The sequence below is a fragment of the Trichophyton benhamiae genome (assembly GCF_000151125.1).
Source record: "Trichophyton benhamiae CBS 112371 chromosome Unknown contig00178.8, whole genome shotgun sequence".
NCBI lineage: Eukaryota > Fungi > Ascomycota > Eurotiomycetes > Onygenales > Arthrodermataceae > Trichophyton > Trichophyton benhamiae.
The window spans coordinates 18,832-30,358 of record NW_003315094.1 but is presented as its reverse complement, the minus strand read 5'-3'; the positions used below and the strand labels follow the sequence as shown (position 1 = coordinate 30,358).

Sequence of the window (11,527 nt, the reverse complement as noted above, 5' to 3'; positions counted from 1 at the left end):
TGCTGGCTGACTGGGGTACCCTTTTCTTTTTGGTATGGACCAAAAAAAAACCGTAGAAGCTATCTAGAACTTGCAGAAGCTACCGTGTAATATAATAAGATATCATTAGAGAGATATAAATCCAACAAAGGATATAGGCATAATACACCGTCTGCAAGGCGTTAGAAAAGGGTGATGTGGGGGGAAATGGAGTTATATACTATATCAAAAATAAGCCAGCCGATAGCCGCTATCGAGAATGTTTGGCCTCTTGCACTTGATCACGCAGGTCCGACAAGACTTCATTACGCTTCGCTAGATGGGCCTTGAGGCCTTCAACCTGCTCCTCAACGGCCTTGACATCAGCCCGGATGCGCTCAAGGCTCTCGCCCTCGCTAACCCGTCCAGTTCCTTCTCTGAGCTCCCGCAGCTCACACTCTTTATACTCGAGCATCTGCAGAGCTTCCTTCTTGATCAGCGCCCAGTTCGGTCCGTCAGTCCGCGCTCTGGTGCCGTTCTTTCTTGCCTCGACAGCCGCATTGGCTGCTTCCAGCTTTTTATCTAGCTCCGCCAATTCTCGCCGTAGACGGACTTTCTCCCATTCTTCGTCTTGTATGGTATTACTGAAATCTGTTCCCTGAGGCTGGTAGCTTGATTTGCCTCCCACGCCTAGCCGGCTTAGATATGCATCACCGAACTTGGCTTTGCGGCCTGTACTTGTGTCGTCGTTGCTGGAGACACCCCATTTCTTGGCTGTGCGGACATTGTCGAGCTGATAGTCTATCTTATTGGATTCGAAGGAGGCGCGGAGGGAGGCGGGGACGTTGCGGGGGATACGGTAGCCCTCGTGTCTGTTATTTAGGATGTGGAGGAAGGCGAGGGCTGCGTCTTTGGAGATGGTGGAGGAGGCGGATGGGTTGACTAGGTTCCATGCCGAGCGGATGTCTGTGTCTGGTACTGAGAGGGAGTCGTATAGATCTTGTAATGAGGAGACTGGACAACTCAGTTAGCACAGTCCCCCTTGTAATTATTTAATAAGCACATGGCTAAAGGGAGAAACACGTACATGCTATCTCTCCCCGATGGTTCTTGTTGGCAGAGTATATCTCCTCGTACTTGGCCTTGTCCTGAGGTGCCATGTACCAGTCGAAGCCGTCCTTGAGGCCAGGGGTATCGTCCTCGTCCTCTACTCTCTCGAATTGCGGTTGTGAGCCGGTCAGCGCCCTACTGGCCTGGACGAGATGTGCCTTTGACTCTGGAACCAGCCAGTCCGGTAGAGCAGGCGGTACATCGTTATATTCCTATATCATCAGCCTGTCAGTATATGTATATATGTATATATATCTCCGCAAAGTAGAACCCCCGAGTTAAACGCACCCCATTGACAAGGTCGAAGATCAGCCTCATGGCCACGCAGAACTCCTCAAAGTCCAGCTCCCCGTCTCCGTCGACATCTGCCAGATCCCACACCCGCTCCAGCTGGTCATCTCGCAGTCGGCTGTTGCGCAGGACGGTGGCCGCTTGCGCGTTGTTGAGTCGTGGCTGGCCATTAGATAGCGACGAGAAGATCTCCCAGTACCGCTCGACCTCCCACTGCTCTATCTTCTTCTCGCCCATGGTGCAGTAGCATACGCAGCCTCCGCTCAGCCTCTGATTGCGCTTCTATCTTCTCTTCTTCTTCTTCTTCGTCTTCTTCTTCGTCTTCTCCGCTTGTTTGTCTGCTGCGTCTTCGTCGTCGCTTCGTCGTTGCTTATCGTCGATGGCAGAGCTTCGGCTTAGTCAGCGGAACATATTAAATCCTGCAGTAGAAGAAGCGGACCTTGGTAGGTTGAGGGATCTGATATTTGATATTGATATTAGGATAAAGAAGAGGGAAAGAAGAAGAGATCATTAGATTATCCAGGGTGCATGGACTCGTGATGCGTCTGACTAGGTCTATACGGGGCGTAAACACAGTAATATACATGGCAAAAGGGGCGTTTATATGCGAATAAACAGGGGGGTTGATGGGAAAGAAGCAGAAAGTAGATGTCAGGGAGTTTTTTATTTTCAGGGCTGTTTCTTCTGGTCAAGCTGCTGTTGGACCTGATGGACGGCTCGCTCGACCTCAGCAACGAGCTCGGGGGCATCCAGCATCTTGGCCAGGGCCTTGCCGTCGGTGTCCTTGAGCAGCATCACCTCCTCTCCACAGTTGCCGTCATCACAGTCCGGCGCAATCTTCTCGTCAGCTGCCGTATCTTCCACCCCGTCCTTGCGCGGGTAGTGCCGTAGATAGACGTTCTCCAGGTCCGTCAGTGATCTCGGCCGGATCAGGTTCTCTTTTAGCAAGAATTCCAGGTGTTTGGACCCTCCCAATGCTGTATCAACTGGTTAGTACGTGATATGTAGATAAACAATGTAGTAGCCAGGCCAGCAACTAACCTCTCCAGTGCGACCAGCCGCGGTAGCAGAAGAAGAAAAAGGGTATATTAGGTATCCTAGAGAGACAGTCAGTCAGCACAGCCGTCCCGTATCAATCCAGCAAGTACGCAGTGCAGTTATATAAGATGGTGGCCCATACACCGGTACCAGCGCAAACGGAGCCGTCAAGGGCGCAACGACGATGCTCCACCACATGCGCTTGCGGTGCAGCTGCTGTCTCTCCGTGGCCAGCTGCTGCAGCAGGCCCATCACCCTGCTCGACCTGATCGCATTCTTGGGGTACAGCAGCTCGACGGGCTTGCGTGCCTGCCGCTCTGCCGTCTCCCGCCGCGAGCTCAGCGGCGGCACACTCTTGAGCCCCCATTCCTCGTAGGGGATCCGCTGCAGCGCCCGGTGGCCGTAGGTGACCAGCGTCTTCTGCCAGCCCTTCTCTGCCGCCTCCCACTTGGCCCAGGTCGCCGTCACCTTGTTCGTCACGCGGTCGAGGTAGCTGAGCTGCTTGGCCGGCACCGCAGCGTCGAGCTTCTTGCAGTAGATGAGCGTGCGGCCCGTCGAGATCGGGATCAGGAAGAGACGCATCGTGGGACTCGTCGCTGTCTCTCTGCCGTCGTCCTGCGCAGGCTTTTTTCTGGTTATATAGTAGTTATATCGGTTTTGCAGGCAGGGCGACTTGGAGGGCGAACTAGCTTCGAGCGCATCTTCAGCCGCCACCGGTGACCTCTGCTGCGCCTGGCGGGTCGACTGCCAGCGGGATCAGACGAATAGCTGCGGCGTCAACGGTCCTTTGAATCGTCACTCTCGTCGTCGCCGGCGGCCTTCGTCGCTTGTTCGTCTTTTCGCCTCCATAATCAATTAGTTAGTTCACGAGTTGCCAGCCCTTTTCCCCGGCTTAGCCCCTTGGCGAGAGGAAGAAGAAACAAGAAAACATCCTTCGCTCGTCCCTCGCAGCGCCGCCCAGCAGCAGCACCAGCAAGCAGAGCCAGAGAGCCAGACAGCCAGCCAGCCAGCAGCAGGAACCCGGCCGGTCGAGAGGTAGATAGCCATCCAGGTCGCCCGTCCCTGCAGACCGTCGCTCGTTCTCCCCATCCCTCGCTGCCCGGACGTCAAGCGGAACCATGCGCCGCGCTGGCAAGATCCGGCAGCGGGCTTAGCAGGACTTCCGAGAGAGAGAGAGAGACCCCTTTTCCCAAGGGAACACCGCGAGGAGGAGCAGCAGGGCCTTTACATGGCAGCACCGGGGGAGACGGCGGCGCGCTCGCTTCGGTCGACGTCGCGGGGAGGCTCTCCGAGGCGGAAAGCAGACCTGAAGCTGCTGGAGCCGCCGCTGTCGAGACGCAGATCCGCGCAGTCGGTCTCCGGGGCAAGCCAGTCGGACGAGCAGAGGTCGGTATACCAGCGTATAGGCGGCTCGAGACACGGCCAGTCCTCCAAGAGCTACTCGCCGCACAGCCAGGGATCGATACCGCGGACGCAGGGCTCGGGGAAGCTGGCTGTCCGGTCGGTGCCAGGTAGGTTGGAGATCCAGGAACCTATCGTTATTATTGTAACGAGCAATTGAGGACGGCCAATGCTGACTGCAGTTGTGTAGCTTGGGTTAAACACGCAGAGGACGAGGAGACGCCGTCGAAACCACCATCGCAGTCGCAGTCGCAGGCGCAGTCACAGTTGCAGCCGCAGTCACAGTCACAGTCACAATCACAGTCACAGTCATTCCCGGTGCCGCCAGGAGACGCCCATGTTGCCAGCCACCACTACTCACCCAAGGCGAAGGACTTTGCATTCGATAGAGAGTCCCGGAGAGAGAAAGATATCGAGCAAGGAGAAGGAGAGCTCTCGGAAAGAGCCCGATCATACACACACTATACGCAAGAATCCAGATGGAAGACGTTCACTCGGTCTGTACCGCAGGTCCGAGAGCCGACGCACCAGCAGAGCAAGATAGTCGACGCAGACTGGCTCAACCGGAATTTTGGCGACTACTCGGATCCATGGCAGGGATACATCGACGAGAAGGCGGATGAGAGCGCCCGGCACTCGGCTACCTTCATCCAGCGGCGGAAGATATGGATGAAAAGGGTCCAGTACAAGATCCTGCACAGTCCCATGGTGCCTCTGATCATCCGTCTTACCGTCTTCATCTTCTCGGCCATTGCCCTCTCGCTGGGTGGATCAATTCGACATCTCTCGACGACACATAGCCGACCCCAAGGTCCGTCTCCGCTCATGGCCATTATATTCGATGCAATTGCACTTGTTTACCTAGTCTATATCACGTATGATGAGTACACGGGCAAACCGCTTGGACTGCGGTCAGCCAGCGCAAAGATACGGCTGATCTTCCTCGACCTGGTGTTTATTGTCTTTGCATCGGCGAATCTCAGCCTAGCGTTTGCTTCTCTGTCCGATGTGAATGGTTCATGCTCCAGTGGAGATATAGATCTCACCATCAACCCCAGGAACGACAAGATCTGTGATAGACAAAAGGTATTGGCTGCCGTCTTGTTGGTTGTACTGGTTGCCTGGCTCATGACCTTCATGATCAGTGCTCTACGGTATGTTTTCTCCCTTCTCAAATCATCTCTGCCGCTGCTAACGTCCCTATTCCAGAGTCATCGAGCGAGTTGCAGCCAAGTAGGACCTTTTTACTCTCACTATTACCATACAATTACCTCCCTTTGTTACTGCTACCTAGCATCATTACGCTGCATGTTGCCACATGTTTTCTTTCAACCACCTATACATAACTCCGTCGCTCTACTTCTAGACAACCCCATTGTTCCCCCCTTTTTCTTTTTTTGCATCTATCGTTGGAATATCTGTTTTGTTTTGTTTGTTATTGCTTGCTTCATCTTGTTACAACGGGTTGGGAAGACTGTTTTACTGGACCCGGTGTCGATAATTATTCCCCCCCTCGCCCCCTTTTTTGTCCAGTCACCTTGCATTTGGATATTCCTTTTTGGATGCATCCATCAGTTCTGCTTTTTCTTGACTACATAAAATCATAGTATACATTTTAGCCATTTTTGTTACATCCTTCTCGTCCGCAATTTTCTTTTCTTTTTCTTTTTTTTTTTTTTCTTTTCTGTTTTGTTTAAACAGCAAAGACAGGGCCCGAGTCGCCGTATATGGGGTCTCGATCGAACCAGCCAACAGACCGTATCGCCGACGCCTGCTTGTCAACCTCCTCCTCCCCATAGCACAGATCCCACTGTTTCCCAGGCGGATACGCTCCTATCATCGCAAAGTCACCTTGTGTGTCTGCGAGCAAGCAGTGGGTCACTCCAGCCGGCACCACGATAACGTCTCCCTTCGACACGGTCGTCTCGAATCTGTCTGGGTTCTCCTCGTGGCCGAAGCAGAGCCTCGCCTGTCCGGCCACCACGCTGAGCACTTCGTGCGTGCTCGAGTGGAAGTGGTTTGCAGGGTACATCGAGTACGTCCACTGCGGGACGACGGCGCCAACGGCCTCCAGATGCTCTCTGACGGCGTCGGGCGAGGCAGAGTCGAAGACAGACTGGTAGATGAGCAGCGGCTTCTCCTGGATCGAGGTGTTGGGGAAGTTCCCCCAGGCCGGGATCAGGCGCTCCGTGACCTGCAGCTCCTCTAGCGGCCGGACCATCGTCGTCTCAGCTCTCAAGGTATATATAGATTAGTTATATCAACTGCACCGTAGATACTCTTCAACTTGTTGCCATCCTCTCTCCTCGCCATCCTCGCCTTTCTCCAGTTTTAAGTATCAAAAAGAAAAACGCGACGTCATCTTCTTATCGATAAGCCGCCGCCCCCAAACTTGGCTTATGTAAGCGGCAGCCTGTCCTTCGCCTTTCCGCTTTCTTCGTCTTCTTCGTCTTCATCGCCGACGTCGAACACGCAACGAACTTCTGGCACACCCGCACACGCCGTCTCGGTCCGTCAGAAGCGCTTTAGTTCTTGCCGAGACCCTGCCTGGCGCTCTTGAGAAGCAGAGACCGCGGTCGACAAGCTGCCTGTCTCGTTCTGTGACAGATTTTCTGCGGCGGCTGTGACTTTACTCTGTGACAACCAACGCTCTGCTGCGTGCCCTCTCTCTCCCCTGAGAGACCCCCAGCTGCTCCTCGAGTGACTCCCTCTGTCTGCCCTTGTTCTACACTGTCTCTGTCTCTCAGATCCCCCGACAGCGTCAACAGATATGCCTCCACCCAAATTCACGACGCCCCATCGAGATGACCTGGACGAAACGTGGGTTTTTTTTTGAGCTTCCCCCCTCCGCAGTATTGCGGTGAACGCGTGAGCTGACTACGTCTCGCCTATAGATGGACCTTTCTCGAGCAGGGAATCGAGAGGGTGATGACTGATCTGAACAGTGGTATTGATATGGCTTCTGTAAGACTTCCTCAATGTTTTTTTGTGAGCGGGACAGATTGTGTTCCTCTGTTATATTACATGCTGGCAACTAATATAGCTAACCTCGTTTCCAGTACATGGGTGTTTACACGTTGGTTCTCCCCTTATTTCACTTTCGATAGCCAGCCAGAGAGACAGGGTAACTAATCACTATCAACAGTGCCGTCCACAACTTCTGTACTTCACAAAAGGCATTCACAAGCCACAATACGTCCGCCCATAACACGCGAGGAGGTGAGCTGTCAGCTGTCAGCCTGAAACCAAATGAAGCTTAGCTGACAATATAGTTACAGCACATCTGCTAGGTGAAGAGCTTTACAACCTTCTTGGACACTATCTCTCCCGTCATCTTGGAGGTGTTTACGAAGCCTCCCTTAGCCACACTGACGAACCCCTCCTTTCATTTTACATTAGAGAATGGACTCGATACACTACAGCCGCCAAATATATTAACCATCTTTTTAGATATCTAAATCGTCACTGGGTGAAACGAGAAGTCGATGAGGGCAAAAAGGACATTTACGATGTGTACACCCTACACCTCGTTAGGTGGAAGGAGGACTTCTTCAGACTCGTCCACGAAAATGTCATGAGCGCTGTGCTGGGCCTCATCGAGAAGCAGCGTAACGGCGAGACCATCGAACAGTCCCAGATAAAGCACATCGTCAACTCATTCGTCTCCCTTGGCCTGGACGAGAGCGATACTTCCAAGTCGACTCTCGTTGTCTACCAGTACTACTTTGAGAAGCCATTCATCGAGGCCACCAGAGTCTACTATGACAGGGAGTCAAAGCGCTTCGTGGCCGAAAACAGCGTTGTCGAATACATGAAGAAGGCAGAGCTTCGCCTAGAGGAAGAACGTGCTCGCATCGACCTATACCTCCACCCAGACGTTACCAAGAATTTAACAGAAACATGTTTGGATGTTCTAGTTACCTCGCATTGCAACCTTATACGGGACGAGTTCCAACCCCTCTTGGATGCTGAACGACAAGATGACCTTGCCAGAATGTACCGACTGCTGTCAAAAATAAAGGACGGCTTGGACCCACTGAGGAACAGATTTGAGACCCACGTCCGAAAGGCTGGCCTGTCGGCAATCGCTAAGGTAGCCTCCGCTGGGAGTGAAGGCGTTGACCCGAAAGTTTATGTCGACTCTCTGCTCCAGGTACATGGCAAGTACCGATCCATGGTGGATGAAGCATTTGCTGGCGAGACAGAGTTTGTTCGGTCTTTAGACAATGCTTGCCGCGAATTCGTCAACCGCAATGCCCTCTGCACTACCAGCTCAACCAAATCCCCTGAGCTGCTGGCGAGATACACCGATTCCCTTCTCAAGAAGGGCTCCAAGTCATCCGAAGAGTCGGAGCTCGAGGAGCTTCTCGTCCAGATTATGACCGTCTTCAAATACATCGAAGACAAGGATGTCTTCCAGAAGTTCTACTCTCGAATGCTCGCCAAACGACTCGTCCATGTCAGCTCTGTCTCTGATGATGCTGAAACTAGCATGATTAGCAAATTGAAGGAAGCCTGTGGGTTCGAGTACACCAACAAACTCCAGCGAATGTTCCAGGATATCCAGATCTCAAAGGATCTAAACACCAACTACCGCGAGTGGCAGGAGAGAACCTTCGACGAAGAAGACCGCAAGAAAATGGTCGACCCTCACTTCCAGATCCTTGGTACTGGCTTCTGGCCCCTTAACCCCCCTTCAACACAGTTTATCCCTCCTCAGGTCATCAACAAGACAGTCGAGCGCTTCAAGTCGTTCTACTTTGACAAGCACAGCGGTCGTAAGCTGACCTGGCTCTGGCAGCTGTGCAAGGGCGAAATCAAAGCAAACTATGTCAAGAACACCAAAGTCCCATACACTTTCCAGGTGTCGACCTACCAAATGGGCATTCTTCTACTCTACAATGACAGCGATGTCTTTGAATACTCCGAGATCGAAAAGGCCACTGCCCTCTCCCCCGATGTTCTAGACCCCAATCTTGGCATCTTCGTCAAGGCAAAGGTTCTCATTCCTTCTCCAGAGAACGCAAAGCCTGGTCCAGGAACTTCCTACGCACTAAACTACCATTTTAAAGCAAAGAAGATTAAGGTTAACTTGAACATTCAAGTCAAGTCTGAACAGAAGCATGAGGCAGAGGACACACACAAGACCGTCGAGGAGGACAGAAAATTGGTTCTTCAGGTAAGAATACTATTTACAATCCCTTTTGTTCTATTTTCACCTTTTTAACTTCTTTTTTGCAGTCTGCCATTGTGCGTATCATGAAGTCCCGCAAGCGCATGAAGCACGTCCAGCTTGTTCAAGAAGTCATCCAGCAGGTCAGCGCTCGGTTCCCACCCAAAATATCCGATATAAAGAAGAATATCGAAGGCTTGATGGAGAAAGAATATATCGAGCGTCTGGATGGCGATGAAATATCGTACATCGCGTAATTTAACGACTGACCAACCAACCACAAACCACAAAATTCGCCCTCACGGTATATGATCCAATGACTTAAATATCCTTCCTATGCGCAACATACTCTGGTCTACACTCCCTCTCCCCCCTTCCCCCCTCCCCTCCTTGTATCATACGTACAGGTGGTTTTCTGTTATTGCTATTTTGGCAGCGCGCGGAATTATAATAAAGGGGGGAGTGGGTTGGAAGAGGGAGTACACCAATAGACTGTTTTGTTACTGCGCAGCCACTACATACGCAGACATATGTTTTACCCTCACTCTCTCTCTTGCTAGTTGCCCTTTTGACTCTCCCCTTCATCTTCCTTATCTTCCTCTCCTTCCCCTTCTTCTCCTTCTTCCTCTCATTCCTACAACTGATCTGCCTAACTTGCTGCACTCAGTGAGCAGCCTGCCATTTCACATTCACACTAGGTTACTTCTGAATCAGCTATACGTGCTCTAGAGTACAAAAATAAACAAACCTCCCTTCTATGTTGCTGATCTAACATCTCATGGCTGTAGGTATTTGTTTGTAGAGAAGCAAAAAGGTCTTTTATTCAATAAGGTAATGCATTGTAGAACGCTAATTTCAAACAAACTACCTATCCAATATATGTGCCTTGCCAGAAGCTAAGGAAGAAATATATCCAATTCAAATCAACAAATATATGTATGAATTTTTATCCTGAGGATGAGGTCGTAGGAGCCTTGCCTGCTCCATGAGAAGACGAAGATAGAGGATCACTCTCCAACACAGCATCTATATGGTCCTTCTCCGTTGATTGGTCGCTGCTCTGGGGTCTCGAAGACCCCGGCCGATCAACGTCTTCCTTGGCTTGCATCTCCTTCATCTCAGTCATAACAGGACCTTTCGTCGAGCTCTCCATCGATCGTCTCTCGTGATAGGTACTCGTCATCGACGCTCTGGGCGTTCCGGTGGCTGTCGGAGATGAAACGGGACTTGCGCCCGTACTCGTGTTCTTTGTCTGCCACTCCTTGCGACGCTCGTTCGCCCACGATCCCCACGAACTAAAGTATGCGGAAGCTCGCTGGCCAGCCGCGGAAACAGTGGCTTGGGCCTGCGTCAGGTCCACAGCGGGAGCTTTTCGCGCAGCAAAGGACCACCCGGATGTCGATGGGGTGGGTGAAGCTGGGGGCGGAGAAGCAGGGCCCGCTTCTTGCTTGCTGCTGTCATTATTGTTGTTGGCTTGGCTTGTATCCAGCGCCGCAGTGATGGATGCTGCTGCTGCTTGCTTTGCCCTTTCTTCGTTGCGTTTCCTTTGAGCCTCGCGTCTTGCTTCGAGCTCCGCCCAGAGAGAGTTGAAGGCCGTGGTGACCTTCTGATGACCCGTGGCAAGATGTTTGTTGAGTGTTTCGCGACCTTCGCGCACTCGTTCGTCGAGGTGTAGATCTGCAACTTGCTGTGCCAGCCGCCGTTGGATATCCTCAATCCCGAGCCCGCCCGCACACGGGTGGCGTGGCTCGACGACGGAGAAGAGCAGGGCGTCAGAAGTGAGTTTGTCAAAGAGCGCGAAGTTAGGGGTATGGCGCCAGTGTTCGATGAAGTCGAGGTTAAAATCCAGCGCAGGATCGCCCTCGATGTCATTGGCAGGCTGTTTAATTGCGCCTCCTGAATTTATCTCATCGTGGTATTTTACGCATGAAATCAGAGCCAGAAGGTATTCTTCAAACTGGAGACGGATGAACTCTTCAGATCCCATGTATCCGTGGGTCTTTGGCTGTGCAGGATGTGCTTCATCCCAGGTATCGTTTATTGTCTGGGTGAGGAAATCGATCCATCGGCGATCAGCAGCCGAAAGGGCTAGGGCCGCCCGCAGCGATGGAGACGATATGTTCACCGTATCCTCGTCAAGCTATATAAACTATAAGTCAGTACGGAGTAATGTGGCGGATTAAGGCAATCTTGGAAATCAATTACGTTTATTAGTATATCGCTGTATCGATCCTTTTGCTGCAAGAGCAGCGAGTTGGTCGAGCCAACAAGGTACGATTTTGTTCCGTAGTCGGCGAGAAGATCCAGCTGTTGAAGCGGCGTATACGGTCCAAACATGCTCCCCTTGCCGAATATCTGAAGCGGGAGCCCCATATATGCAAGGACTGACAGAAATCCATATTAGATACTCCCCGTTTTCAATATAAATCCAAGAAATGGACAGCCTTACGTGAACTTCTCTCGCTAGTTTTAAGCGAGCTCGGTTTCTCAACCGTCTGCGCATAGGAGTCATAGGCAGGATCAGCGCAGTCCTGAAGATTATGTATAAGGCCGGGT

At 52.0% G+C, this 11,527-nt stretch overlaps 6 protein-coding genes across 6 annotated transcripts; 2 read left to right on the top strand and 4 right to left on the bottom strand.

Moving 5' to 3' along the window:
• Positions 1-229: 229 nt before the first annotated feature.
• ARB_01466 (uncharacterized protein) lies at positions 230-1,596 on the bottom strand (the record flags this gene model as incomplete). The annotated part of the gene is made up of 3 exons (XM_003012160.1): positions 230-972; positions 1,046-1,280; positions 1,357-1,596. 3 exons carry the CDS (start codon positions 1,594-1,596, stop codon positions 230-232), a joined length of 1,218 nt encoding a protein of 405 aa, XP_003012206.1.
• A 432-nt stretch (positions 1,597-2,028) lies between these two features.
• On the bottom strand, positions 2,029-2,979 carry ARB_01465 (conserved protein (fungal and plant); the record flags this gene model as incomplete). The annotated part of the gene is made up of 3 exons (XM_003012159.1): positions 2,029-2,345; positions 2,401-2,456; positions 2,540-2,979. 3 exons carry the CDS (start codon positions 2,977-2,979, stop codon positions 2,029-2,031), a joined length of 813 nt encoding a protein of 270 aa, XP_003012205.1.
• A 646-nt stretch (positions 2,980-3,625) lies between these two features.
• Positions 3,626-5,035, top strand: ARB_01464 (uncharacterized protein; the record flags this gene model as incomplete). Its single annotated transcript, XM_003012158.1, has 3 exons — positions 3,626-3,908; positions 3,989-4,952; positions 5,008-5,035. The coding sequence occupies 3 exons, from the start codon at positions 3,626-3,628 to the stop codon at positions 5,033-5,035; spliced, it is 1,275 nt and encodes a 424-aa protein (XP_003012204.1).
• Positions 5,036-5,491: 456 nt separating this feature from the next.
• Positions 5,492-6,019, bottom strand: ARB_01463 (uncharacterized protein; the record flags this gene model as incomplete). Its single annotated transcript, XM_003012157.1, has 1 exon — positions 5,492-6,019. One exon carries the CDS (start codon positions 6,017-6,019, stop codon positions 5,492-5,494), a length of 528 nt encoding a protein of 175 aa, XP_003012203.1.
• Positions 6,020-6,822: 803 nt separating this feature from the next.
• On the top strand, positions 6,823-9,228 carry ARB_01462 (uncharacterized protein; the record flags this gene model as incomplete). The annotated part of the gene is made up of 3 exons (XM_003012156.1): positions 6,823-6,922; positions 7,071-8,977; positions 9,040-9,228. The coding sequence occupies 3 exons, from the start codon at positions 6,823-6,825 to the stop codon at positions 9,226-9,228; spliced, it is 2,196 nt and encodes a 731-aa protein (XP_003012202.1).
• Positions 9,229-9,917: 689 nt separating this feature from the next.
• On the bottom strand, positions 9,918-11,308 carry ARB_01461 (uncharacterized protein; the record flags this gene model as incomplete). The annotated part of the gene is made up of 2 exons (XM_003012155.1): positions 9,918-11,111; positions 11,177-11,308. 2 exons carry the CDS (start codon positions 11,306-11,308, stop codon positions 9,918-9,920), a joined length of 1,326 nt encoding a protein of 441 aa, XP_003012201.1.
• Between the last annotated feature and the right edge of the window lie 219 nt (positions 11,309-11,527).